Here is a 24,346-nt window from a genome sequence, read left to right on the forward strand (position 1 = left end):
ACTCATGTAAGGTCTAGAGTTATATATAGGCTTGAAATGATCACAGAAGCTAGATTTATTAATAATAACCTTTTTTGGGCCTTATAAGTCTACTTGTTGCGGCATTATAGGTAATGTTGCTGCGCATAATAACGGATTTTTTTTTGACGAAAATGATCTGAACTCTGGGGTGTTGTAGACTGATTTTAACCTGATATTCGTAAAATATCGAGTCGTCTCTCTAATCGATCAACTTCTAGAAGCGTTTTAGCCTACCGTTATAGAGCGATTCATTAATTTTATATAGGGAAAATCATAAAATAGGCCGACGCGCTTAACAAATATTGGAAAAGTGCCTCAGACGTGATTCAGGTGGTGCATCGCGAATGTGGTTAGCTTGCGGGCCGATCGAAAATACACCTGAAGCTAGCTATGTAAAGCGATTGCAACGGAGAGTGTCGGACGCCAAATAGAGCCTAGTTCAGGGGGTTCCTCCCCTACAAGAATCACCAATTTGATCCTCACACGAGTTCTGACAGAAAGCCTCTCCAGCGTCCTTCACTTCTATCATGTTCTCTCGGTACCGCTCGATGGCATCCTGAACCTACCTACCGTGGCACACATGGAATCCTATCGAGTTATTTGATCACAATATTCTGTCTAAGATCTAGCGTGATGCACTTTGCATTGGCTTGTCGATGTACAAACGGGGACCCGTAGAACGCGTTCCATTACTCCCTTTATATGGTAAATCGATGTACACCGGAGAACTTAATCTCCACGCCAAAGCACTGTAGGCTGGGATTCACACGCCTGTATGCAGGGGAGGAGATTCTATGCCGGATTCCGTTAATTATTTCCCTCACGTCGACCTGAGCTCCAGCGTTGTGCTACGCATCAAATTAGCCTCCGAAGCAATTGCTCGCTGTGGAATAGTTGAGGGGTTTCGAGATCCAGGAATTGGCCGAAACTTAATATCGGCGATTTATTCGAACTGAAGAATGATGCCATCTTTTTCTCTTTGCCTTCACTTTTGCTGGTCTCGAATATGGTGGAATCCATCTAACTGCTTGGAATGCTCCGTTCACCACCGAGGCACAGCGACTCCTCCGGCGTGTTTCCAGATTGACACTAGCTGTCTCCGAGCCTCCTTTTTCCACTTTATTTGCATGGTTCAGTTGGCTTGACAGATTGATAAAATTTTATTCATTCAGAAATGGTTGAAGAAATCTTGACAAGCTGAAGCTCTTTCCTCTTTCCTCTTTCCGTTATATTATTATTTGCTAGTATGTACTTTCCGACAAGATTTTTTCTCGTACAATGTTTCATTAGCCTCACATATTCCCGATTCTGTCTATGAAGTTCCAAGTTGGTCTTAATATTTTCCGTACATCATATAGCAAAGTTGAATACCATGCTAGATATCATTTTGCTTACAATTTATAAGCTTCGATTAATGTCATATTAACTAAGAAAAAAATTGCTTTAATCTATATTTCGTTCTTCAAAAAACCCCTTATGCCCTAGATTCCATAATATCTTGGTCAACTGCTAAGCAGAAGCACTTTGTTCACTTTTACATCATGCAGGGATCTTATTTCTACTCCCGCTATAGGTTTTCCAACACCCGGTCCTACTGTGGTAAATTCAACCATAAGCCGTACGTGTTTATGATTGTAATTATTGAAGTCAATCCTGAATCTCGGGAATGCTGAAACATTTTCTTTTGAAGCCTTTTAAACTAACCAAAACGCGAAAGACGGAATATACCGTGGGGGAATGTTTGTGTGGCGACTAGATTTAGTGGCTTATGTAAATAGCGGTGTGGGGAAACGAAGGATGAATAGAGCGGTGTGTTTGAGGCGTTTTGCATTTACTGATTCAACAATTGAATCGGTGAGAGTGGCAACTCAAAAGTGAGGTGATCCCTAAGGCTATCGTGGGTTTAGATGTGCCACTAAAGAGTAGCGTGTAGAGGTGGGGATTTTGATTGGGAGGAATAAAGGAACCCGAATAGGTGAAGCGGATTAGAAATAGGATCCCCCGTGGCCTACGCCTTCTTTTCATGCAATGTCCCGGGACTATATTTACATGGTCTAGCCTGAGATACGGCCCGAATAGAGTTTTTTTTGGGCGGGGTGGACGTTGTGGTGGTACCACTGGTGCCTTACCACGTCGGATATTCCCACGGAGCCTAAATAACCAGCACCACTCTCAATACAACACCGCTCTGTGGCCCGAGTGAACGACCTGCGAGCTGCATATCTCATTTGTGCGACGTGTGGTTGTGATAAAATGGGGCTAGGCCCCCCCGAAACGAGACGGCGCAAGGCAGACACAAGGCTGATCCACCGGGTCGCGACATGAGGGGCCGCGGCGGATAGTGAGGCATAATAAAACAAATGAAATTGCAGTTATACTCTGTGGGTATTTGCATTGTTTTTAGCACCAAAATTTTCCAATCTGATTCCCTATTTCTCTTCTGACCCATGCAGACCCATCCGAATTGGGGGAATTGGGTATCCGTCAAAAGCAGCGCCATTAATACATTAAAGAGAAATAGCTTTTCCAAACTCCCTGAATGCAGTCATCACGTCGTAAAGGCTATGGAGATGAAAGAAAAAAATTTGAAGAGAAGAGCAAGAGAGTGGAAAACCGCAAGAAAAAGTTGAGCACGAAATGTGTCCGGAAGTTTGTCCAACAGTTTTCATCAGCCATTTAGGTGATATCGTCCAATCGATCCAGTCATCGTCCAATCCTCAGTCAATATCTTCGCGTGTTTGTATGTTGAGTTTTAGGTGGATAGTCGTAGAGTTTGGGGGGAAAAACGAAGAACCGGACGGGAAGGAATCGAAGTTCAGTCAAGACATTGGATAGTATGCGAAAGGTCCGGTGTAGACTAAAGGAGTTCGAGGAATGTTGCGCATTCGTATCCAAAGAAGCAATCTGATGCGCTTCCTCGATTTATCCGCGCCCGCGACCGACGCGCTGAGATTGTTGGTCCCTCCTCCGGTTCCGACCATTTGTGATCACAAATGGCTGAGGGGCCCTCGTCAGATTATGATTTCCTCCTTTCAACTCCTTTAAATCGGCATCATCAATCAGGCGTTTCTGCCAAAGGTGCTGAAAGAGATGAAAGTCCGGTCGGCTCGTTCTCAAGGTATGCCCTAGCATGTGGTGACAGGAAGCGATGTGATCCATCCGAGCATTCCATGCATCCCCGCCGTTCTCATAGGTCGCTCTAAAGTCCTCACAGAGCGGACATTGCACGGATTTGGGCGGTTCTTCGCCACGAAAGTGGCTCAAGCAGTGTGTCTTCCACTCCTCCTGATCGTGTGATATGTATGAGCAGCTCAGAAACCAAAAAGCGCACTCGAATACCGGTTGTCGATAATTCGGTCGTCGTTCGAGTACGCCGTCGATTTCTTCGAGCAAAGGCACGCCAGAGAAACGGCTTGCTAGGCCAGTACTGACGGAAGATTCGGTGGGTGTGGCTTCAGAATAGAGGAGCGACGGTGTATAGGCGGAAGCGGTGGAGGGTATATGAAGGTAGGTGCGAGCCATGGATGAGGAAATAGACTGCGGATATTGACTTTGATTCGACGTAGAAGGGTTCCCCGGCAGAGAATAATGCGCTGCGAGACGTCCGTGAATATCGCTATTAGGGTTCGACAGCCATTCGCCGAGTTGTGTATGGATAACGGAATTCTGCTCCAGCACGGCAGCAAAGGTCGGCGCGGGGTCCACTGTGGCGCGGGCGCAACATCAGCCTCTCAGCCTTGCAAAAAAAATATTATCATGCAGCGATTCAGCTAAGCCTTACTGGTTTCGTTTGGTCGTGACATGGATTGTTATTTGGTGATGCTATTCTGCTTCGACTTTTCTTTCGGTCGTTATTGACGTGTGCTAGGTCAGGTTTATGGTGGCTCCGTTTCTCTGAAGAGTGCCCCTGCTTATAAACTCGATCCGATTGTCGCAGGAAACCACGAGATCCCCGATCGGCAGCGCGCAATGAGGCTCTGTTGATGAAGACGTGGTCATTCAATAGTGTTGGCCTGTAAGGTGTCGAGGGTTCCGTGCACATGGACAAAGCCAACTTCCTGGGATGGAGATTCTTTCGGGATTCCGTCAAGCATCAGAGTCCACTCCTCCTCTGAAACGGCTCACCACCAAGTATGGCGGGCCTGAAAGTTACCCATTGGTTCGTGGGGCTAACAAGAGCGTTGTTGTGCATGAGGTCGGCAAGCTTGATAACCACTACGAGCGGGGGGGAGAACTATTTGCGCAAGCGCATCACAACCTTCGAAATAACCTACGAAATCAAAGGGTCTAACGGTAGCGACTCCACGGAACCGCCGACCGCTCTTACAGGGCTTTCACAGGCATTGTCTAGGTCCGCTGATACGGGAATCAGCCGGTGAACCTCGTTACTCTTTGAACGCTTCTTCTGACGAAGCCCCCCTTTGCTTTTGGGTATTGAGGATTACTGTAGCCAACCGCAGCCCTGACAAGAAATTTTTGGCGAAACCTGATGGCTTCTTCTCTGCAAGCCCTTTCTAGAAAGCCACCTACTTACTGGTCTGCTAGATCAACATCCATGCCAATTTCAACACGCACCGGATAACCACGGCTTCACCAGCTCCAGAACACCTACCACAGCCAGTATCACACCGTTTACTGCCAGTGGGAAGGAAACAACAGCAATTGCATGCCGCGTTTCGGAACTGCCACCCCCAGCCCTATTCTTGGCGACCTGCGAGCCACCTGGTCAGGATCGGCGGTATTTCGCATCATAACTGGCACGCAACAACGGAGCCAGACATGCCAGAGCACTGCCATCTGGTCAAATCATTAAACCCGTGCCCATCACTAATTAATATTACATGCGGGCACACTAGGGTTTCCATGATGTCTTCACACAACTCCCCATTAAAACTATTCCACATCCCGAATCGTACAGCCGAGACCGCAAGAAGGTAGCCTCGTGGCCCACGTGAGCCTAGGAATTCTTGTGTTACGAACCTTGCGCTTCGGCCCGCCCGACAGCTCATCCCAAGAATTCCCCCAGATACCACCCACAAATTTCTCCACAGAACGGCATCGCCGAAAGTAGGCCCAAGCCTCACCCACACCAATATCTAAAGTCCAATCATCCGAAGAGCACGTTTCCATTCAAGCCTTGTTTACACCACACCTTCTAAGAATATCTCGTATACTTTTTTTAATCTGCAAAATCTCACTGTCCACTGCGATCGCAGTCCAAGGCTAGCCGTGGTTCGTACTTCTTCACAGCTCGCGTTGCAGCTCCTCCCTGGATTTTCCAAATTTCGGCTAAGACAATTCTAATATTCACCAAGGACAGCTTGCGTAAGCGGACGACTTAGAGATTGTAGCATGCTGATGAACCCCTTGTTCTGCAACATGACGCCTGCAGGGATGCCGGAATTGGGACCAAATGACAGATAACGGTCCCTAGCGAGAACCTGGAGTCTAGGTAGATACCCGCGTCCGAGTACCTCAACAGTCGGTTAATATGTTCCAGAGGTGCCTCAATATATTTACAAGTACTAATGAACTTTATCAAATTGCAAAATCCGCAAATGTTTAACATTGAAGTTATTACCTAAGAAGTTCTTACTCATTTTAAATAAAGGGCGCACAACTAATACATTAAGTTACGATAGGCGAAATTTATTGACTTAGTTGTAACACGCAGGTCGAGCAGGTTTTTGCCGGTCTTCAGCATCAATCCCGCTTCATCCAAAGAAAATCATGAAACTTGTAGTTTCTTAATGATCTGTTACTAAACGTTTAGCCAAAAATTTACGTCACATAGCCGCCTTCAACTGTTTGTGAATAAGCCTTAGGTATCGATTTTAATAGGCATTTAGGGCCGTCATGTTCCTCGGACTACTCTGCCTGTCTATGACTGCTGTCCGAACATTGAGGAATGATAGCTCTGGCGCTGTGGCATTTCCCCATAACAGATGCCGTCCTCCTAATAAAGGACTCATTCATCGAGGGTTTGTCCTGAGGGGTAAAAAAATATCGCGCATTGTTTTGCTATGTCGAGTTGATGGACTGCGAAACTCCACAGGGCCGTGACTAATAATTGAGAATACATAGGAGCAGCATTCCCGTATTTAAGGGGATAAAATTGTGGTCAAGTTTTTCTGAGACTTATGGCGACTGAATGATAAACTGCGAGCTCGAGTAGTCAGAAATATTTATTATATTTGGCAACCTGCAGTGATCTTGTTGGATTGGCGGCAATATGGCGTGGATGGCTGGATCCAATTTGCTCTGGCGGTGGATCTACTAATTTAATTGGTGGCGCGGAGTAGATCTTGAAGCTTTAGAGCTCCTAGAGCGCCAGTTCTATACCTAATTAGAAGAAGGAGGCTAAGGAGGAAAGATTAATAAGGTATTAAAGCGTGGTGTTAAGCCAATCGGTGGAGCTCGGAGTTTAAAAATAGGAGTGTTTTCCATACAATCTCGGGGAGCCGCCCATATTGCTTTCCTTCCTACGTCCTTCCTCCATACGCGATCGCGCTATAGCTCTATTTTGCCTCCCTTAATTATATAGAGCGATATTTTCCTATAAGCCTAGCCGCGCCTAGCCGCATAAGCCTCTGCCGCTTATAAGGCTGTAGAAGCTCTACCTTAGCCACATATAGTAGTTAGTAAAGCTTAGGGTAAGGGCCTTAAGGAAGAGTTTAACGCAATCGGGGGCTTTAAGGTAGAGGGTGCACTTAGCGATAAGGTAAAAGTTATTAAGGACGATAAGATTATAGAGGAACGCTTAAAGGGAGGTAGTAAGCAAATCTAGTACCCTTTTTAGTAAGTTCAACTACACTCTACTCCTTAATTATAACACTAAGCCTATGCCAAGACTTACTATATATAGTATATATCTACACTGGAGCGCCGTGGCGATCCTGGCGGCAAATCGTCTTTTTGGTGGATGGCGTGGATTTGGCCTCAGATCCACGCCACGCCAATCCAACAAGATCACTGGCAACCTGGGTGGATCTATAGAAAAAAAAGTATATTTGGTAAACGGCTCAATGAGTGAATTACGATCGCAAGATGCATTATCTTCGGCCATATAGTGTTTATTCCTAGGTAATTTGGTGTTCCATCGCAAATTCTGTCTTTAGCAAGTCCTGCCAGGCTCGATCCCCCTACCATTCCACCTGTTCCACATGGTTACAGGCAGATAATGGTAGTAGAAGGTTGGCACAGCAGTAAAAGAATAGCTCTTAGTCCGCGAAGGAAGGGTGAATAAAGCACCAAATTTTATAAGCTTGTTTTCACCGTAGTTTGTAAGGGTTCGCCCGTCAGCCTTCTTTCCTTCTGGACTGTGAGAGAGTTTCGGCGGGAAAGGGAACTTTTGAGGCGTTAGCTCCCTAGAGGTGGCGGCTAAGTCGATTGTTTGATGTCAATCTGGAGTGTTTTCGAGGACCCTGCCCGAGGCACCCGGAATTTCTTCCTCATTTCGCATTTCCAGCCCTAAATCACCTGACATGTCAGACCGTGCATCTATCTGCAGTCACTGACGCCTCAGGCCTCTTCTCCGAGTGTGTTAGTTGCCCTGCCGAATATCCAGTGTTATCTCTATTTAAGCATTTACCTATCGTCAATCAACCTGCAGTCAGTCGCCGGTGTTCCCGTTCAGCACTTCATGGCTCCCATGAGACATTTGCCAGTTTAAGGGCCCCTACTTCTGTTTGCTTCAAACCAAAGCATGAACGTAATCTCATGACTTTGGGTCGTGTGCTACCAATGGTCTTACTTTTACGATGGTCCTGCCCTTTGCACTCCCAAGGCTAAGGAGTGTGTTCCCCCACACGAAGCCAAGACTAGAGCACCGGCAGCTGGTTCTCGTAAGGCAAAACCCCAACCTAATAACTTTAGGCTACTCAGAAGAATTATAATATGTTTCTCTGTGCAAAACTGAACGCTTCCTGCACTTAGCTAAACGTTCGTAGAAGCATCTTCAGCTCGCTTTTTTCAGTAATGCATGGATAGCCACATGACGCTGGCACGTATCTTAAACCTGTAAGTCGTACGCTCGGCCAATTACTACAACTCGAAGGTCAGGATAGTTCAAACGAACATGATTTTCGAGGCTCTTTACGTTAGTTTTGAGTAGATCTATGTGGAAGCTATGAGAAAGCGTAGTGAATCGATACTAGGGCGTCGATTGACTGCATCTACGAGGCTATCATCTCCCCATCGGCGAAGCGGCGGAATCGGCGTAAAAACCAGTATCAATTTGAGTTATGCTGAACACAAACCGGTCACACCTATCTTCACTCTAGCCTTATAGAAGAGAACCTTCAAGGAGAGAATAATTTCATTCCTAAGATTCACGCTAAATCTCAATGCTCGGTACTCGTTCTTGAAGATGTGGAGCACCTCACCAAGTATATTAAATGCAATCTACCTTTCATTTCTTTGGAATTTCTACTAGGAGAAAACCTGTCGGCCTGTTGCTTGCACCTACCTCATATGTATAAAGGGCTCCTAGAGCCACCTTGAGTGGACAGAGTTCTCATTCTGAATTATCCAGTCAACTTATTCTAAACCTTCTTTGTTCAGATCACCAACCGCATAAGCCTAATACGAATTAGCCGAATGAACCGTTGATGTTTTTCGACAACGCAAATTCATGCTTCCACAAAGCGCCACGCCCTTTGCACTTCTTACTGAATTAACACTTTGGAGCATATCTCCCGATGTGCTTAGTGATAACCTAGTCGATAGGTGAGCGTTACTTTCAACTTCTATCTATAAAATTGGTACAATGTGCTATTGGAGATGGTGGCGCGTCCTTAATAGTAATGGGTGAATTCGATGGCCTTGATGGGCCTTGGGGTGTTCATGGTCAACTGCTTAAATCATAAAATTTTGTTCCCGAAGTGAAACCAAAATGGATGTGGCGAACGGTTCTTGTAAAAAGAGGGTTCCGCGACATTATTTAACCGCCAGCTACGAACCATCTACTAATCACGCGACACAGCCCATTTGGAAAATACGACTCTAGCGTGATATTATAGCATAATGGTATTCCGGAGGACAAGGTAGGTGCATGTGCCTGGAAACTTGGAAGTCTCATGACTTCGCACCCGGAAAGACTTATCAGCGGTGGAGCATTTCCCATATTTTGATGACGTATATCTGCTACAGTCAAACCTCCCCAATACGATATGGGGTATATAACGATATCCTCTACATTATGATCTACACCCCTTGATCAAGCCTTTTTTAGTGTAATATTACGATAATCTGACTTTTGATAATATCGTTAAGCACATACCACCAATATCGGTATAACCAGTAGAGAATTTGTTTGGGAAAGAGCCCTATTTGGCCCGTGAGGTAGATATCTTAAGCCTTTTTAGGTGTTAAGTCCTCCTTTTTCCTGCTTATTCACCCTACGCGTGACTCTTAATATAATAATACCATTAGTATTACAACACGTTCGGCCGAACAAACGGTATCGTATTAAAGAGATCTGACTGTAACAGGAGAAGAGTGAGGAAAATGGTAAATTGCGTTATGTTCAAGATTTGCTCGGCGATCAATTTCCGTATGGTCGCCGAGCACAGGAGATTGAAACGGCATCAGACAACATGCAAGCGGCATAAAAAGGCATAAGAGACGTCTTACAGTGGTAATTTAAAGTTCAAAAAAGGAATTAATCATATACTAATTGTATAGTAGAGCTTACTTTCTATACAAAATCTTCGAGAACTAAAAACGAAGCCGTTGGGATCGGGGACGTCAATGCGTCTCTAGCTCGGCGACCATATTTCTTTTACGTCCCGTCATTTCTGCCAAGAGTTACACCACGCCATTCAAAATCCTTAGATTCTCAGATCAATTATGTGCTGAACGGAGCTTATTCGAAGTTGAGGGGTGGCCCTTCCACCTACTCACTCCTGGAAAATTGCCTTGTATGGAATGTTCTATAAAGCTCCATGGCACTGATATCAACTCCTCGTAAGGCCCAATAACTATGTTCACTCCTGTTGAAACGAGTGTAGGAGCATTCCTGCTCCATCAAGCAACTTCTGTTCTTCTCTTCAACAATGGTTCCGTGCTTGGGGTGTCCTGCTTGTTACGGCAGCTTCTCAATGCCCCTTTAAAATCCACACTTTTCTTCTTCATTGGAATGGCGCTGAGCTTCCCCTTACTCAAGGTCTTTCTCCCCGAACTACTTCCTACTTACGACCCTTCACCTTCGGGATGGCAGGCTGCCTTACGAACGTTTGGTGTTGCCGCTCTAACTGGCTGGGGCACAAAGGTGGAAACCCAACTTACTTTTGGGTAACAAGTTCAGGCACCGTACTAATGCATCTATCAGAACTGTAACGGCTGCACCTCTGGCCATATGCTCTGCGGACTCTCGCATCTCAAAGGCCACTCCATTATCGCCGTGTGTACCTTCGTCCCAGCCGCCATCCTAACCTACCATTTTATGCACCCTTCACCCCTCACAGAGCAGTGTCCTGCAGGTATTCCTTGCTACACACCAACGTATCCTTCCAGCACCACCATAACTTCATTGCTGCTCGTTGCCTCAGTCGCAGCTATAAGTGCACAAGCTCTCCCTCGGCTCGTAGCATACTTCACCGCGCATTTTTCCAAATACGACCCGGCATTTCTAGCTCGCCAAACGACGCAGTTCATTGCTGGCCTAACCTTTGGCTTGGGTTTGCATATTTCTGGCATGTCCACACCATCGAAGCTATTCTCTTTCTTCGCATTCCCTAACCTTGAAGCATGGGATCCTTCCCTAGCCCTCGTGATGGTTTTCGGTGTGCTTCCCAATATAGTCGTCTACCAGAGTCGAGGCTTTAGCAAGCCGCCGCGGTTTGGCGAGAGCTTCAGGCTGCCTAACTCTACGGTCAGGGATGTTGATCTTAGGTTTGTGGTTGGAGCTGCGGCGTTTGGCGTGGCATGGGGCCTCAGCGGTATGTGTCCAGGTCCGGCAGTGCTGAGGACTGTGGCCCAGCCGGCTTGGGGCGTGTTTTGGATAGGTGGATTTTGGGCTGGTGGAAGGGTGTCATGGTGACATGAAACACTCTCGGGAGATTGAAAAGGATGTGAACATTGGTTAGGCATGCGCAACAATAGTGTTGGCGGATTAATGAAATTATAATAAAGTGAGAAGCTGAAGAAGAGGGTATCGAAGCTATTAACGACGCCGATCTAGTAAACTAGCTGAGTAAGACAAGGTATCAAGACGATTGCTTTAGAATTTTTAATTAAAGACAACCTAAGCTCACCATCTTCGCGGTTTCGCCTGCTTTACTGGTAGCATAGAGTTCATTTGCGAGATGTTGGACTTGATTATCTCATAAATTAGACCCGCGCACGGGTACACTGCTCCTTATCACCAACGAATTCTCCACCGAGAGTGAGAGCTTATGGACCTCGGTTTGGTGGTAACGGAGCGTCAAAATACACCAAAATCACCTTTTCACTGCCGTATCTCGACCCTTTTATAGTGTCCAGTTATTATAAAAATACTACGAGGTGGGAGCTCTTTAGCTTCCATCTATTGCATTTATTAACAACGTCGTGGCTATAATATACAAAATGTTAGATATAGGCAGTCGGTCGCATTTCATCTAAAGTCTATATACCTATAGGTAATAAGGAACTTAAGCCTAATCTAAAATAAGCCTTAAAGTAGGATATATACGCCTATTAAAGGAAGGTGAGATCTATGCTCTACATAGCTAATATTACTTATCTAGATATGACGAGAACCGTAAGTAAGCTATTAGAATTCTCTTAAAATCTGTTACTAATTTACGATATAGCTGCTATAGGAGTAATTACCTACCTTTATTAAACTAAAACTCTTATAATTAAGTACTTAAAGGAGAATATAATAAACTATATCTTCGCGAGGGCAAATAATATATTATTTGGAGATAATCTAGTTAATAGAGAGAGTATAGAAGAATACCTATTTGCTCTATTTAGAGGACTAATTAACTAGTAATCAATTAAGTAAAAATTAGTAATAAAATTAAGCACGGAGGTAAAGCTCCTAGCTCTATTATTTATAGCTACCAAGTTAATTTAGTGGCAGCGATTCCTTAAAGAAGTTAGATTTAATACTATTGAGAAGTAAGTAATATTGCGATAATATATAGACAATTTAGCTCTTAATAAAAAGCAACGCTAAGCTTAATACTAAGCTCCAATATATTAATATTTATTACTACTAACTCTGCTAGGAAGTTCGTAAAGAAAGGATTAATATTAAGTGGGTCCCTACTACTGATATAACAGTAGACGGCTTAACAAAGGCTCTGCCTTATTAAAAGCATAAAACATTCGTTTAGTAGTTAAGCCTCATTGATATCAAGGATCTAATTTAATTTAGGGGGTGTTCGGTTGCAATCTGGAGCTTTTTCAATCTGACGTTGATCCGTGCTTTCACCGACGTCAATTAGTAGATAATTAGTGGCGCTTAATCCGGTGGTTGTACACAATTTGAAATAAAGCCGACTGTTCGGTTGATCATTCTAATAAAAAGGCCTTAGATGAGGATTAAAATTAGCGATGTCTTCTGCCCGGTTAGATCTGAATGGCGACAGAAGAATTAAGAATAGGACATCGTATAGGGCCTGCAGCTGCTGTAGTAATACCGTTGTCGGTAAGGGCAGTGGCGGTGGGGGTATGGTGCATTGGTGAGCAATTGGACGGGCGCAGAGCTCCAGATTCGACTTGACGATTGATCTGACACCAAGAGCTTAAGTTCAACTGCTATATACGGTAAAGCGTGCGAATTTGATGCGGTTGCCGATCTGGAGGGGCTCCAGATCAGAAAGTCGCCAGATTGACCGAACAGACACCTCCAGATCAGATTGAGGCTCCAGATCAACTCGGTTCTGAAGCCTCCAGATTCAATCTGGAGCTGCAACCAAACACCCCCTTAATTTAAATGATTTTAAACAAGGTAACTATATAAAGGACTCCTTTGACTTAACACCAAATTGCTATCGTAATTTTTTGGTATTCTACAGCAGCACAGAAGGCTCTATGCAGCTGGGGGGGGGTGTCGAACCGAATCGGATTTCCTTACTACTGTCTCTAATGCCTAGTACCCTATGTCTCACCACCTGCTTCTGTTACCTATTTTGTCTCAGTTGCCTATAATATCTGACTCAGTTGCCTGGACCTACCTCATCTATATAGAGAGCTTCTGGAGCTTCATTTAATAAGACAGAGTTCTTATTCCTGATCGTTCGTTCAACAAGGTAGTACCTAGGCTAGTCTGATCAAAGTGTTTCCGCATGTGAATGTTTTAATCGGGGCCAATGGATTAAATAATTAGATAACTCTTGGGGGGCACAACAGCCTGGTTTGAATACCGCCGAATGCCAACGCCTCGGTTTCGCTACTGCCATATATTCCTGTGCTGTGTTTATCCCAGCGACACTTGCTATACAAAAGTCCTATAGGCCGCTTTAGAACGGTAGATCCGACCTTATGTATTGCGAAGATTAGATAGCCAAAGACTGCTTTGATCGGATGCGTCTATAGGAAGCTTAGGATTTCAATAGATACGTTGAAAAGCACCCAAAGGATAGACTGGGTTCGGCACAAAAATCATTAGGTGACTATAATCGGTTTATGCGCTTGTGGAAATCGAGAAAAGGTAGCTTATGGAAGAATTGTAAGCTGAGAAACTTGACAAGATCATGCCAGAGAAATCACCGCATCTTACGAGGACAGTCACCCAAAGTGATAAACTTTCACCCTATGATCGTCAACTTTGGATCACGGAAATTTGACGTGTAATGATTGGATGATTTAGTATCATCGTTCGATCTTTGACAAATAAATTTCTCATTTGTTCACGCGTTTGTGTTCTTTCCTCACTTCGGCCTTTCAAGTCGGGCCTCCAAATAGGAACCCCTGCTATATTAAACTCCTAGCTCATTGGGCCTGTCTCAATATCAATTGTACCCACCGTTTTCTCCTATGGTGATTGGACATTGTCAACTTGCACCCGTCAGACCGAGCTCCTGTACCTCTAGTACATCCTGTAGTTCTTTATCGGACGACGGTCGCCTAAAAGAAGATAATGACTGTAACATGTCAGTTAGTGTATAAATCACAAAACTTCCAGGAATTCTACCTCATTAGGTGATATTGGCCATCCATGAGATGCATGAACGTATAAGTTTTCTAAGTTTTCTCTTTGCTGTTTTTTGCACCTCGAATTAGCCCCCACTTAGCAATGTGAAAGCATGACCTTATGGCTCAGCTGTGTGGATGTACTATTTTACTCTGGAACCAAGAAGTCATTACCTCCGCCAATGCGTGATATACATTTACTATGAAGACAAACGGTGACATTTTGAAAGGCATCGAGATCCCTGGAAGGTTTGGAGATGTAAGAAGAGAAGGAGACGCGGTAAGATCTGGATACGGCCCAGGTAGAAAATGTCTAACCATGTCATGGGCAACACCGTAATAAGTCTGGCTAGGACTTTACAACCCAGCGGGTAAGAATTCGCTTAGGATAGCCAGGCGCGGTAGCTTGATGCGAACATTGTGTAATCCTGAGCGCAGCGGTGCTATTACATGTAGATTAACATGTCTCGGCTAGTGGCCTGATTTGATATGGCCTCTATAGCGAAGACATCCTTGAACACGAAACCTTGTGGTGGCACTGAGTGATTGGCTGTGTCGAAGGTTCCATTATCGATAAAAATATCTTGGCGCCAAGCGGCGGTGAACTGCGTCAGAATGCTGAAATTTCAAAATCCCAAACTCCAAATCCTTGTCCGTTTGCGCTTCTACAGAAAAATATGGACATAGACATGGTGGAGCCCTCAGATGCTCCTACGGCGCGACAAAAATCCATAATAGAGCCCATGAGCCCTGATTCGGAAGCTCTCGCCCTTAAGCAACATGCTACCGAAGCTCAACAGGTTTATGGTCGCGGCAAGCAAATTCGTACGCGGTCTGTAAAAGACAAGAAACTCAGATATAACCTTAAGTCTCTCGAAAACAAATACCGTGATGCGACTCTACAAGCGAAGAACGCCGAGATCCTCCTGGAACACTCCTCCGGGTTCCTCGAACCTGAAAACGCTCTTGAACGCACATATAAAGTACGACAGGACGAAATTCGGGCGGATGTTGCGGTCGAAACAGCGAAAAATGGGTTTGAGTTGAAACTGGAAGGGTTGGGGCCGTACGATGTGTGCGAATATACTCGGAATGGCAGGGAATTGCTCATTGCTGGACGGAAAGGACATGTTGCGACAATGGACTGGCGGGATGGAAAGCTCGGTTGCGAGTTGCACCTTGCAGAGACTATAAGAGATGCAAAGTGGCTGCATAACAATCAGAGCTTTGCAGTAGCCCAGAAAAAAAATGTCTTCATATATGCCAAAGATGGTGTGGAGATCCACCGGTTAGGAAAGCATGTGGAGGTCACTCATATGGAGTTTCTGCCATATCATTTCCTGTTATCCACAGTTGTAAGTTATGGATTCTTCCTCGCCTCTACTAAGGGCTCCCTATATCAATGCTCTTGTCAATCCGTACAATATCAAGACGGATTCTAACATCCACTTTCAGTCTACTGCGGGTATACTAAGGTATACGGACACATCCACCGGCCTGATGGTTGCCGAATTTCCTACCCATCTCGGGCCACCGACCTCGCTCTGCCAAAACCCTTCTAATGCTATACTACACATAGGTCACCAGAAGGGCACTGTAACCTTGTGGTCACCTAACTCCTCTACACCACTCGTCAAACTCCTCCCACACCACGGACCCGTACGAGGTCTTGCGGTTGACCGTTCCGGCCGGTACATGGTCTCCACAGGCCAAGACCGCCGCATGTCCGTCTGGGACATCCGCATGTTCAAAGAAATTCACACACGCCACCTCCGGCAACCCGGCTCCACCGTCTCCATCAGCGACCGCGACCTCACCGCTGTTGGATGGGGTACGCAAGTCTCCATCTTCAAATCTGACCTTTTCACGAAGTCTCTCGTTTCCCAGGACCCCTCAGAAACAGCCCAACCAAAGGTTCCCGCCCCATATATGTCGTGGGGCGGGGAGGGTCGGACGATTTCTCGTGTGCGTTACTGTCCTTTTGAGGATGTTCTCGGTATATCGCATACATCGGGTTTTAGCAGTATCTTGATCCCCGGTGCTGGTGAGCCTAATTTCGATGCCCTCGAATACGGTACCAATCCCTACGAAACCACGAAGCAACGCCAGGAAGCTGAAGTGCGAGCTTTACTCAATAAGCTGCAACCGGAGATGATTTCGCTAGATTCGAACTTTGTTGGTAATCTGGACCTCGCATCGACGGAGCAGCGGAAGCGAGAAAAGGATTTGGATGCAAAACCTGAGGATAAGATTAAGAAATTGAAGGAGAGGGGGAGAGGTAGAAACAGTGCGTTGAGGAGGCACTTGAGGAAGAGAGGGCAGAAGAATGTTATTGATGAAGAGAAGGTTAGGGCAAGGGAAGCATTGCAGATGCAGAATGGCAGGGAGAGGGAGAAGTTGAAAAGGTTAGAAGTTGAGTATGGGCCGGCTCTTGCCAGGTTTGCGAGAAAAGGGGCATGAATGTTCTGAAATGTTTACGGTGCCAGTCTTCATGAGCTGGGTGATTTGAGTAGCATATTATGGCGTCAAAATTTGTTTTACTAGGCGCTGGGGTATGTAAAAGGACTTTCGGGATTTACACCAGCTTGTGATACCCTGAATATGGAGTCATAGTTGGAACCAAGCTCTTGAATTAATCGCTTAACAACTACTTGAGCTCCTCTTAGCCTTTGACCGCTTTAAAGGCTACTAGGAATATAAACTGTCTTTAGACTATTTAGATTGATGCGTACGTGACGAATTAAATATGCACAGACCACCGAAAAGCCAAGACTTTTTATCGACACCGCACAAACTATTTCCTCCCCCAATCCGCCCCTCACTATTCAAATAAATTTGAATATACGATTTTCAAGGTGGCAACACTCCCATTCAGATTCAAAGCCGGCGGCAGCATGACTCCTCTAGTGGGCCACCATCACCGGAGCACGACCAAAGCGTCCCAGAAACCCTTTAAATCGCGACATGCAACCAAAAGTGCTCTAAAGGAGCAATCGAAAGGTGAGTACTCTCCTGTAAATCCTACTACCTTAGCGTATGGTTAACCGAAACTTCTGATAGGCAAGATTGAGATCAGAGAAAGAGGCATCCGCAGAACTCCTCACCAACAAATCATGTCCAAATTCGACCGCCGAAATAAGGCCAAGCAGAAGCGGTTGACGAACCACCACGAGCATGTTAAGGCTGCAAGCGTGTTTTCAGGGAGAGATGGAGCGCCTAGAATTGTGGCCGTAGTCCCGCTATGTGAGGATGTGTCCGCCTCTTCAGCCGTGCGGAGTTTGAACGCCAGCCTGGATCTGGAGGAGGAGATACCAGAAGAGGGGTGGATGCGCACAACTGTGGGCCGGTTTAAGCAAAAGGTATCTTATGTGCTGGCTGGAAGAGATCTTATGCCTGTGCTAGATGCCTGTCGGGTTGCGGACTTCGTGGTATTCGTATTGTCTGCTGAACAGGAGGTTGATCAGCATGGAGAGCTTTTGCTGAAGAGTATTGGGAGCCAGGGAGTCTCTAGCTGCTTTACAGTAGTCCAGGTAAGGGCTAGATATATTGACAGGAAAAGGAGGTGCTAACGAACATTAGGGACTGGATGCCGTCGAGTCACCAAAGCAAAGGCTACAAGTTATTTCCTCCCTTAAATCGTTCATTAACCATTTTCTTCCAGCAGTTGAAAAGGTATTTTCCCTTGATTCCCGACAGGAGTCCTCAAACCTGGTTCGCTCGCTCTGCACAACCACACCGAAAGGCATAAGATGGCGAGAAGATAGGAGTTGGATGATGGTTGAAGACGTCCAGTGGCCAGGAGGCAAATCGGTTATGACAGATTATGGGATTGGAGAGGTCATACTAACTGGTGTGGTTAGGGGCAAGGGACTCAAGGCAGATAGACTGGTCCAGGTTGGAGATTGGGGAGATTTTCAAGTAGAGAAGATTGTTGCAGCACTTCTGGACTTGCGAAAAAGAGGAAAAGAGGACGCTATGGTTGTGGATAGAGATGGACAAAACGCTATACTTGATCAGCCAACGAACGACCAAGATGATCTAAATGAACTAGCCCCAGAAGAGGCTGTGATGGAAGATATGACTAATTATCCTGTATCGGTCGCACCATCTGACAGGAAAGGAGTTCTGCTGGATGATCACCATTACTTTTCTGACGAGGAAGAGGCCACTGCATCACAGAAACCAAAACGACTTCCTAAGGGCACCTCGAAGTACCAAGCAGCCTGGTACCTTGATGACGTATCAGATTCTGGATCCGATCTAGAAGATGTGGAAGACGATCAAAATGATGATTTAGACATGGGCGGTCCCGTACATCCGGCTGATGGAATGGAAGGGCTTGATCTTAACGGCGTGGGAGAACCAACTGAAGCGGGCCCATCTGAATATCCTCAGTCTGAGATGTTTCTAGACCCATCTCCTGAAGAGGAGGCAGACGAATTAGCGGCTTACCGGAAACAGCGTAAAAATGAGGCAGATGAGGATCTAGAATATCCTGACGAGATCGAACTTCATCCAAATGTCCTTGCGAGGGAACGTCTAGCATGCTACAGAGGCTTGAAGAGTTTGCGCACCAGCATTTGGGAAACAGAGGAGGATAAGCCCCATGAACCATCAGAGTGGCCCCGGCTACTAGAGATAGCAGACTATAAGGCCGCCAAAAGTCGCATACTTCGAGAAGCCCTTGTTGGCGGTGTCCAACCAGGTACTCGTGTCCACGTTCATCTACGTGGCGTTCCACTTTCTATCCAACAATCATACAATCCCTCTCGCCCTCTTTCGCTATTCTCCCTTCTACGCCATGAGTACAAACGCACAGCAGCCAACTACAGCATCACGCTAAACTCAGACTATCCATGTCCGATAAAATCTAAGACAGAGCTAATTCTCCAATGCGGACCCCGCCGCTTTGTTATAAATCCACTCTTCTCTCAAGCCGGGAACACTCCCAACGACGTCCACAAGTTCGAGCGTTACCTCCATCCCGGCCGTAGTGTCATTGCTTCTTTCATCGGCCCACTGACGTGGGGCTCTGTGCCTGCTCTTTTCTTTGAAAAATCAACTTCAACTTCTGATCCCGAGGACCTTACCTCACCAGACCCTACATCCTCTCTCCAGCTCATTGCCACAGGTACATCACTTCCACCATCGCTCAACCGTGTCATTGCTAAACGCATCATCCTCACCGGCCATCCATATAAGATCCATAAGCGGCTTGTCGCCGTGCGCTACATGTTCTTTAATTCCGAGGATGTCGCGTGGTTTAAGGCGCTTCAGCTATGGACGAGGCGCGGAAGGAGTGGATTCGTCAAGGAGAGTTTAGGAACTCATGGATACTTCAAGGCGACGTTCGATGGGAAAATTAATCCCATGGATGCAGTCGCTATGAGCTTGTATAAGCGTGTTTGGCCTAGATGCGCAAGTCCCTGGACTGGTTAGGTTCTGATGCTGGTGCTCGATAAACGGAACTGCGGCGTCCTTCGGCTCTTCTGGTAATGATATAGATAGCCTTGCGACGGATCTAAAAGAAGAAAATTCGTTGTAGATGGCCAACTGCACGTATCGAATGAAGATGGCTAATAAGGACCTCTCGGAAATTCGGGATGAGAGTCCCCGTCGATAAATTTATATAGGTTGGTAAAATCGGTTGAATGATGCTCATCGTGAAGGTGCTTCCTCAGGGGAGAAGGAGAGTCAAAGTCTTCACCACACAGGCAGCGGAACTTGCAGCAGTAAGTGTTTCGTTTCCACCTCGACCAATTATACGCCAATCTCGCTCTTCGATGATTCACCAATGCGGCTGCGCACTCCCTCATCTTATTCTTCACATCTGGGCTCTGGACAAACTCATCCACTTTTTGCTCGATATAGTCTTTGGTACTAAGCTTGCCACGTCTACCCTCAGGTTTCCATTCATCAAGCTTCAGCGCACCAATATGCTCACCACCAGCCCATCTATAATAGTCCCGTTTATGTTGCCGCATTACAGTCCTCACTGTTTGATCCGCTTGGTCTGCGTTCGTGAGCTCCACTTCGACGCGCCTCAACAGGTCCAAAGCCCTCCGCACGCGCGGGAGGTGCGGTATTGTATGTCTGACTCTGTCAATTCGGTCGCTTTTCTGGCCTGCGCCAATGCTCACGAGAAGACGTATCGGATAGGCACGGTTTGCTGCTTGTGTTTCCTTGTCGCAAACCTCGCAGTGTGCAAGGATGGCTGGATTATTGTGTCCGGCGGCCCCGTCGGTGTAGCTATACCCGTCAATTATGATTTCCTTAAAGTAGTTTGGTGCAGCAGAGGTGGCTCGGGCGACCTTCCAGATTTCGTGCTTATGCGCAAGCCCAGGGTTCTGGATGTGTAATTGGTCATTTTCAGCCTCGTGGTCATAGGTTCGAAAGAGGTAGACTTTCTCCTTTATTCTGCTTGGACTAATCTGTTTAGCCACGACAACACTATATTCAAGTATCATTAGCAATCAAGACAAATACGTAATTCTGATCAGTGACTTACGTGCGACATAAATCATCGGGAGAGTTGTATGCGCGAAAATCTTTAAAATCTCCCCGAGATGTTTGCTGGGGCAATCGACCATCAACAATCTTCTGAATCTCCCTTTGCAGGTTATTGTGGTCATATTTGTCATTAATTAGTCCTTTCAGGCTCATCCTTGACTTCCCAAAAATATTTTTCGCCATTTCTGGATACTTTTCGATACATTCATCAACACTCATTCGAAGCCTACCAAGCATTATCGCATTTAGCCTTGAGAGAAGTCATTATATGATCAACATCGTAAGCTCTTAATGAGAAGCTTACCCTCCAGTACTTGTGCCAAATATATAGTCGAAATAATGGCATGGCAAGTAGCCCGTCCACAGAGAATTTCCCGCTAATTCTGTGGCAGGTTGATCATGATCGGCTGAGCTGGATACAACCTCACCAGCATTTCGCAAGCTATTCTTATTGAACCATCGCCCTATTTTCGCGGTTGGAGCGGTTTTGGTTCGCCTAGCAGGCAGTGATTGCAAGGTTGCCTGGGTGGGGAGTTGGGATTCAGCGAGAGTCTGCCTGGATTGCAAACGGTCGACTCTTGGTAAGGATTTAATGGGCTCAAATAGTCGCGGGCAGAAACTGGAATGATGGGGTTCATCGTGACTCATTTCGAGTTCTGCAACGAAGGCCATGAGCTTTCGAAGCATTAGGAGACTGGCATAACCCCTAACTCCACCGCCATCTTCGTAAAATTAGGTTAAATCGAAATTAAGAGTGTTTAGATATCAGACCATACCTAATGTCAACACTGGTTTTTCTAGCCAAGGATCTGCTTCATCTCTTTGCGGTTTCAATGATCTTGGGCGGCTATTATGAGGCTGAGATAATGATTCAATGCTGTCCATGGCTATGAGCATAGGCTATGATGGTAACGCAAGGACAAGACAGGGCGCGGGAAAAACTCAAATTCCTAGCCACCCTGATGCTCATGGCGTGCCTTAATAGTTCTTGACTTGTCGATAAAAGCAGGCGCGCATGCGAGGCTATTCTCTGAGCTTTCGCCATCATGTTCTCCCGTTGAGATTGCTCAGCCGCCATCTGCTCTAGTAAAGCAGTATTTTCAAATGCCGCCTAACTCCTGAGGCTGATTAGCCTTCAGCTCCAGAGGTAGCAGGATTAGAGCGACAAAGCCACGCGCCTAATTTGAGCCGTGCCAAATTCCAAATGCGTCTTGTAGCGAAAACGATCCACACACCCATCAGCAGCCACACCAATTGAAACTATAGTTGTTATTGATAAGAAAGCCACAGCATGCGCCGCAGAAAAGAAACAACGCGCCAACGACCGGATAACCTGATCTGGACGAGAAAGGGATTATTGCTTATGAAGTGGGCTGGAAATCAGAACATATCTGGAAGATGCGTCGAAATGCTATATATTGGAAAACGGTTTTATTTCTCTTAATCAAGTTCATCTTTTAGATACCAGAAGAGCTACTCGGTTTGGAAGTGAGATAGGAAACATCTTCTGGCAGGGCTGAACAGAATGGGAAATACCACGCGAGAGTCTTCCGCTGTCCCCTCTACGGCACATATGCAAGACACTGCGGGGCTAGTTAGCCGTCTCATGACCCTGTAGGTTGACTTCAAGTGGAGGCGCAGCACGAGGGTGCAGGGGTTTCAGCCACTTTCGGTTAATGGAATGCATCATTGGAAGCCATCAGTTCAGTCGATGCGAGGTGAAAAGGTGGCGTTCAATCCCAGGAGAAATCGTGTCAGAAAGGAATTCACAGCCTTCCGAAACTGATCCACTGACCGAATCCCAGGCTGCCAACATAAATCCCAGGCTAGAAGCCTTCACAGAGGCGTAATGCCATCCTCTGAATAGCCTGAGAGCATACCCATTATCAATTGTCCTTTTTCAACTCACTGATTGCACCATTTCGCCCACTCTTCTTGAATAGCTTCATATTTCTCAACCATTTTTCACTCCAAGCATTAGATCATGACTTCCAAAAACAATTGGCTGTTGCAGCAGAAATTTGATGCGTTCGATCGGGATAAGTTGATGAATTTTGCCAGAGATCTCCAAAACCTCGCCAACAAGCAAAACGACTTAATAGTTACACTTAGAGAGAAAGCCGACAAAATAGAGGATGAGTCGAAGAAGCGCACCAAAGCTAACGAAGAGGAGATCGCACGAGTTCGAAGAGAAGTCCAGATACCGAGTGAAAAAGAACGCGGATCAGCCGCGGAAGTCAGCGCCTTTCAGAAAACCGAGGAACAAGAAAATTATTTTGGTTCGCTCTCGACACCCCTGTGGATTCGTGCGGAGCATGACTATCCGGATGAGGCATATTTCTCCTGCTTTCACCGCAAGTTTCCCACGGTGCTGGTGTACGACCCTAAACTGGATTCTCTTACGGCCCAGAGCGTCCAAGATCTTCAAGGTAATCTCAAGGGCTTCTTCGGTGGGAATTTAACGGATAGTTCTAACGATATAGGTCAACGCGCAATCATATCTCGATTACCGTCACGCTGGAGTAGAGCAATTCATGTGCACATTGAACGTATGTCGACAAATGTGACGGCTTCAAATTGCCGGGTAAGAGTCACAACGAAAGACCGAACTGTAAAAGGTTTGGAGTACTATTGCACGATAAATCTAAAGCATATTGCTTGGGACACGAAACTTAATATGCTTTTGGGGAACATCCGGTGGCTGTTCATTTTGCGAGCTATTGGCGAGTCAGGAAAGCGAGTGAAAGACGAAAAGGGCTGAGGTTGAGGGGTTCTGGTTTGTTTCATTTCGAACTTTTTCTTCGTGGTTGGCAATGTAATCTGTGCTTCCAAATTCTAACCCAACCTTTAGTCACCTCTTGGTTATAGACCTCATAAATTTCATTGAAAAATACCGGCTTGGTGGCATTGAGGACGTGATGGTATATATTATAGTTATAATTTTGTAGGCTTTTAGACGTGGAAGTGATACTTCGCTACAAATAATGCAAAAGCCAGATTCCCTAGAAATATTTTGTTTTATCCCACAATTCTTAACAGGTTCTTCGTTAAGCTATTTAGTCTAAACTTACATCGTAGTCCTGGGGTGTGAGAATTTGGGCAGGGTGACCGTGGATAGATTTCAATCCCATTGAAGTGGTGTCATTTGTTGACGGTACGGAATGTCGTAAGCATCCCTCAAAAACCCCGCTTCCGTGGCGAGGACCGTCTGCGTTTCGAGATTAGACCGTGGGTTACCAAGAATCCTAGATAAATTTATTCTAGATAAGGTTCACTAAAGGGTCTAACTCCAGGCTTCTAATAATTCAATATTAAGGAAGTTTTCGTGTGTGACTGTCGCGGCGGTCATATCAGGTACGGTGGATGTTATAACCTGGAAGCCGAAAACACGAAGCACAATTCCAAGCGAGGTCGGGTACAGTGCCCACACCCGGGACCATTCGTGATCATGGGTAAGGAGAATAGACTCCGAAATAGCATAAGATTATTTAGTTCTATTTCTGCCAGGCATACAGCTTTGTAGTGAGCGTGACTGGGTTTGACAAAGTGGAATACAGCCGGAACGTTCTGTAGTTTCATTATTCTAAATGCTCTTTGTGGTTTTATACGGGTTTTAGGTGTTTCAGCTTAAATAAAGAGTGCAACAAGTATAGTGAAATCTACGCCAAGATGCAAGTCAAATTCTTAA

At 45.8% G+C, this 24,346-nt stretch overlaps 8 protein-coding genes across 8 annotated transcripts; 5 read left to right on the top strand and 3 right to left on the bottom strand.

Annotated features, from left to right (window-relative positions):
- Positions 1–2,346: 2,346 nt before the first annotated feature.
- K441DRAFT_191236 (uncharacterized protein) lies at positions 2,347–2,900 on the top strand. The gene is made up of 2 exons (XM_067640435.1): positions 2,347–2,646; positions 2,702–2,900. Exons 1-2 carry the CDS (start codon positions 2,469–2,471, stop codon positions 2,854–2,856), a joined length of 333 nt encoding a protein of 110 aa, XP_067501480.1. The 5' UTR covers positions 2,347–2,468; the 3' UTR covers positions 2,857–2,900.
- Positions 2,901–2,943: 43 nt separating this feature from the next.
- On the bottom strand, positions 2,944–3,723 carry K441DRAFT_615246 (uncharacterized protein; the record flags this gene model as incomplete). Its single annotated transcript, XM_067645709.1, has 1 exon — positions 2,944–3,723. Exon 1 carries the CDS (start codon positions 3,541–3,543, stop codon positions 2,944–2,946), a length of 600 nt encoding a protein of 199 aa, XP_067501481.1. The 5' UTR covers positions 3,544–3,723.
- A 6,113-nt stretch (positions 3,724–9,836) lies between these two features.
- Positions 9,837–11,276, top strand: K441DRAFT_615250 (YeeE/YedE family integral membrane protein). The gene is made up of 2 exons (XM_067645710.1): positions 9,837–10,291; positions 10,352–11,276. The coding sequence occupies exons 1-2, from the start codon at positions 10,004–10,006 to the stop codon at positions 11,060–11,062; spliced, it is 999 nt and encodes a 332-aa protein (XP_067501482.1). The 5' UTR covers positions 9,837–10,003; the 3' UTR covers positions 11,063–11,276.
- A 3,615-nt stretch (positions 11,277–14,891) lies between these two features.
- K441DRAFT_571821 (BING4CT-domain-containing protein) lies at positions 14,892–16,608 on the top strand (the record flags this gene model as incomplete). The annotated part of the gene is made up of 2 exons (XM_067643999.1): positions 14,892–15,503; positions 15,604–16,608. 2 exons carry the CDS (start codon positions 14,892–14,894, stop codon positions 16,606–16,608), a joined length of 1,617 nt encoding a protein of 538 aa, XP_067501483.1.
- Positions 16,609–17,042: 434 nt separating this feature from the next.
- On the top strand, positions 17,043–19,587 carry K441DRAFT_679215 (DUF663-domain-containing protein; the record flags this gene model as incomplete). Its single annotated transcript, XM_067651238.1, has 3 exons — positions 17,043–17,148; positions 17,209–17,678; positions 17,728–19,587. 3 exons carry the CDS (start codon positions 17,043–17,045, stop codon positions 19,585–19,587), a joined length of 2,436 nt encoding a protein of 811 aa, XP_067501484.1.
- Positions 19,588–19,656: 69 nt separating this feature from the next.
- On the bottom strand, positions 19,657–20,763 carry K441DRAFT_191382 (uncharacterized protein). The gene has a single exon (XM_067640436.1). It carries the CDS (start codon positions 20,613–20,615, stop codon positions 19,725–19,727), a length of 891 nt encoding a protein of 296 aa, XP_067501485.1. The 5' UTR covers positions 20,616–20,763; the 3' UTR covers positions 19,657–19,724.
- Positions 20,764–20,823: 60 nt separating this feature from the next.
- On the bottom strand, positions 20,824–21,381 carry K441DRAFT_463573 (uncharacterized protein; the record flags this gene model as incomplete). The annotated part of the gene is made up of 3 exons (XM_067641800.1): positions 20,824–20,908; positions 20,963–21,041; positions 21,303–21,381. Coding segments are annotated over 3 exons (243 nt in total), but the record flags the coding sequence as incomplete, so codon positions are not given.
- Positions 21,382–22,377: 996 nt separating this feature from the next.
- K441DRAFT_191407 (uncharacterized protein) lies at positions 22,378–23,715 on the top strand. The gene is made up of 2 exons (XM_067640437.1): positions 22,378–23,087; positions 23,142–23,715. The coding sequence occupies exons 1-2, from the start codon at positions 22,643–22,645 to the stop codon at positions 23,417–23,419; spliced, it is 723 nt and encodes a 240-aa protein (XP_067501487.1). The 5' UTR covers positions 22,378–22,642; the 3' UTR covers positions 23,420–23,715.
- Positions 23,716–24,346: the final 631 nt, after the last annotated feature.

The sequence above is a fragment of the Cenococcum geophilum genome, assembly GCF_001692895.1.
Source record: "Cenococcum geophilum 1.58 unplaced genomic scaffold K441scaffold_34, whole genome shotgun sequence".
Taxonomy (NCBI): domain Eukaryota; kingdom Fungi; phylum Ascomycota; class Dothideomycetes; order Gloniales; family Gloniaceae; genus Cenococcum; species Cenococcum geophilum.

Coding starts and splice junctions, on each gene's coding strand:
- K441DRAFT_191407 (XM_067640437.1), top strand. CDS start 22,643: ATGACTTCCAAAAACAATTGGCTGTTGCAGCAGAAATTTGATGCGTTC. Junction 23,088..23,141: donor GAGCGTCCAAGATCTTCAAG/GTAATCTCAAGG, acceptor CTAACGATATAG/GTCAACGCGCAATCATATCT.
- K441DRAFT_615250 (XM_067645710.1), top strand. CDS start 10,004: ATGTTCACTCCTGTTGAAACGAGTGTAGGAGCATTCCTGCTCCATCAA. Junction 10,292..10,351: donor TAACTGGCTGGGGCACAAAG/GTGGAAACCCAA, acceptor TGCATCTATCAG/AACTGTAACGGCTGCACCTC.
- K441DRAFT_191236 (XM_067640435.1), top strand. CDS start 2,469: ATGCAGACCCATCCGAATTGGGGGAATTGGGTATCCGTCAAAAGCAGC. Junction 2,647..2,701: donor GTGGAAAACCGCAAGAAAAA/GTTGAGCACGAA, acceptor TCAGCCATTTAG/GTGATATCGTCCAATCGATC.
- K441DRAFT_191382 (XM_067640436.1), bottom strand. CDS start 20,615: ATGATACTTGAATATAGTGTTGTCGTGGCTAAACAGATTAGTCCAAGC.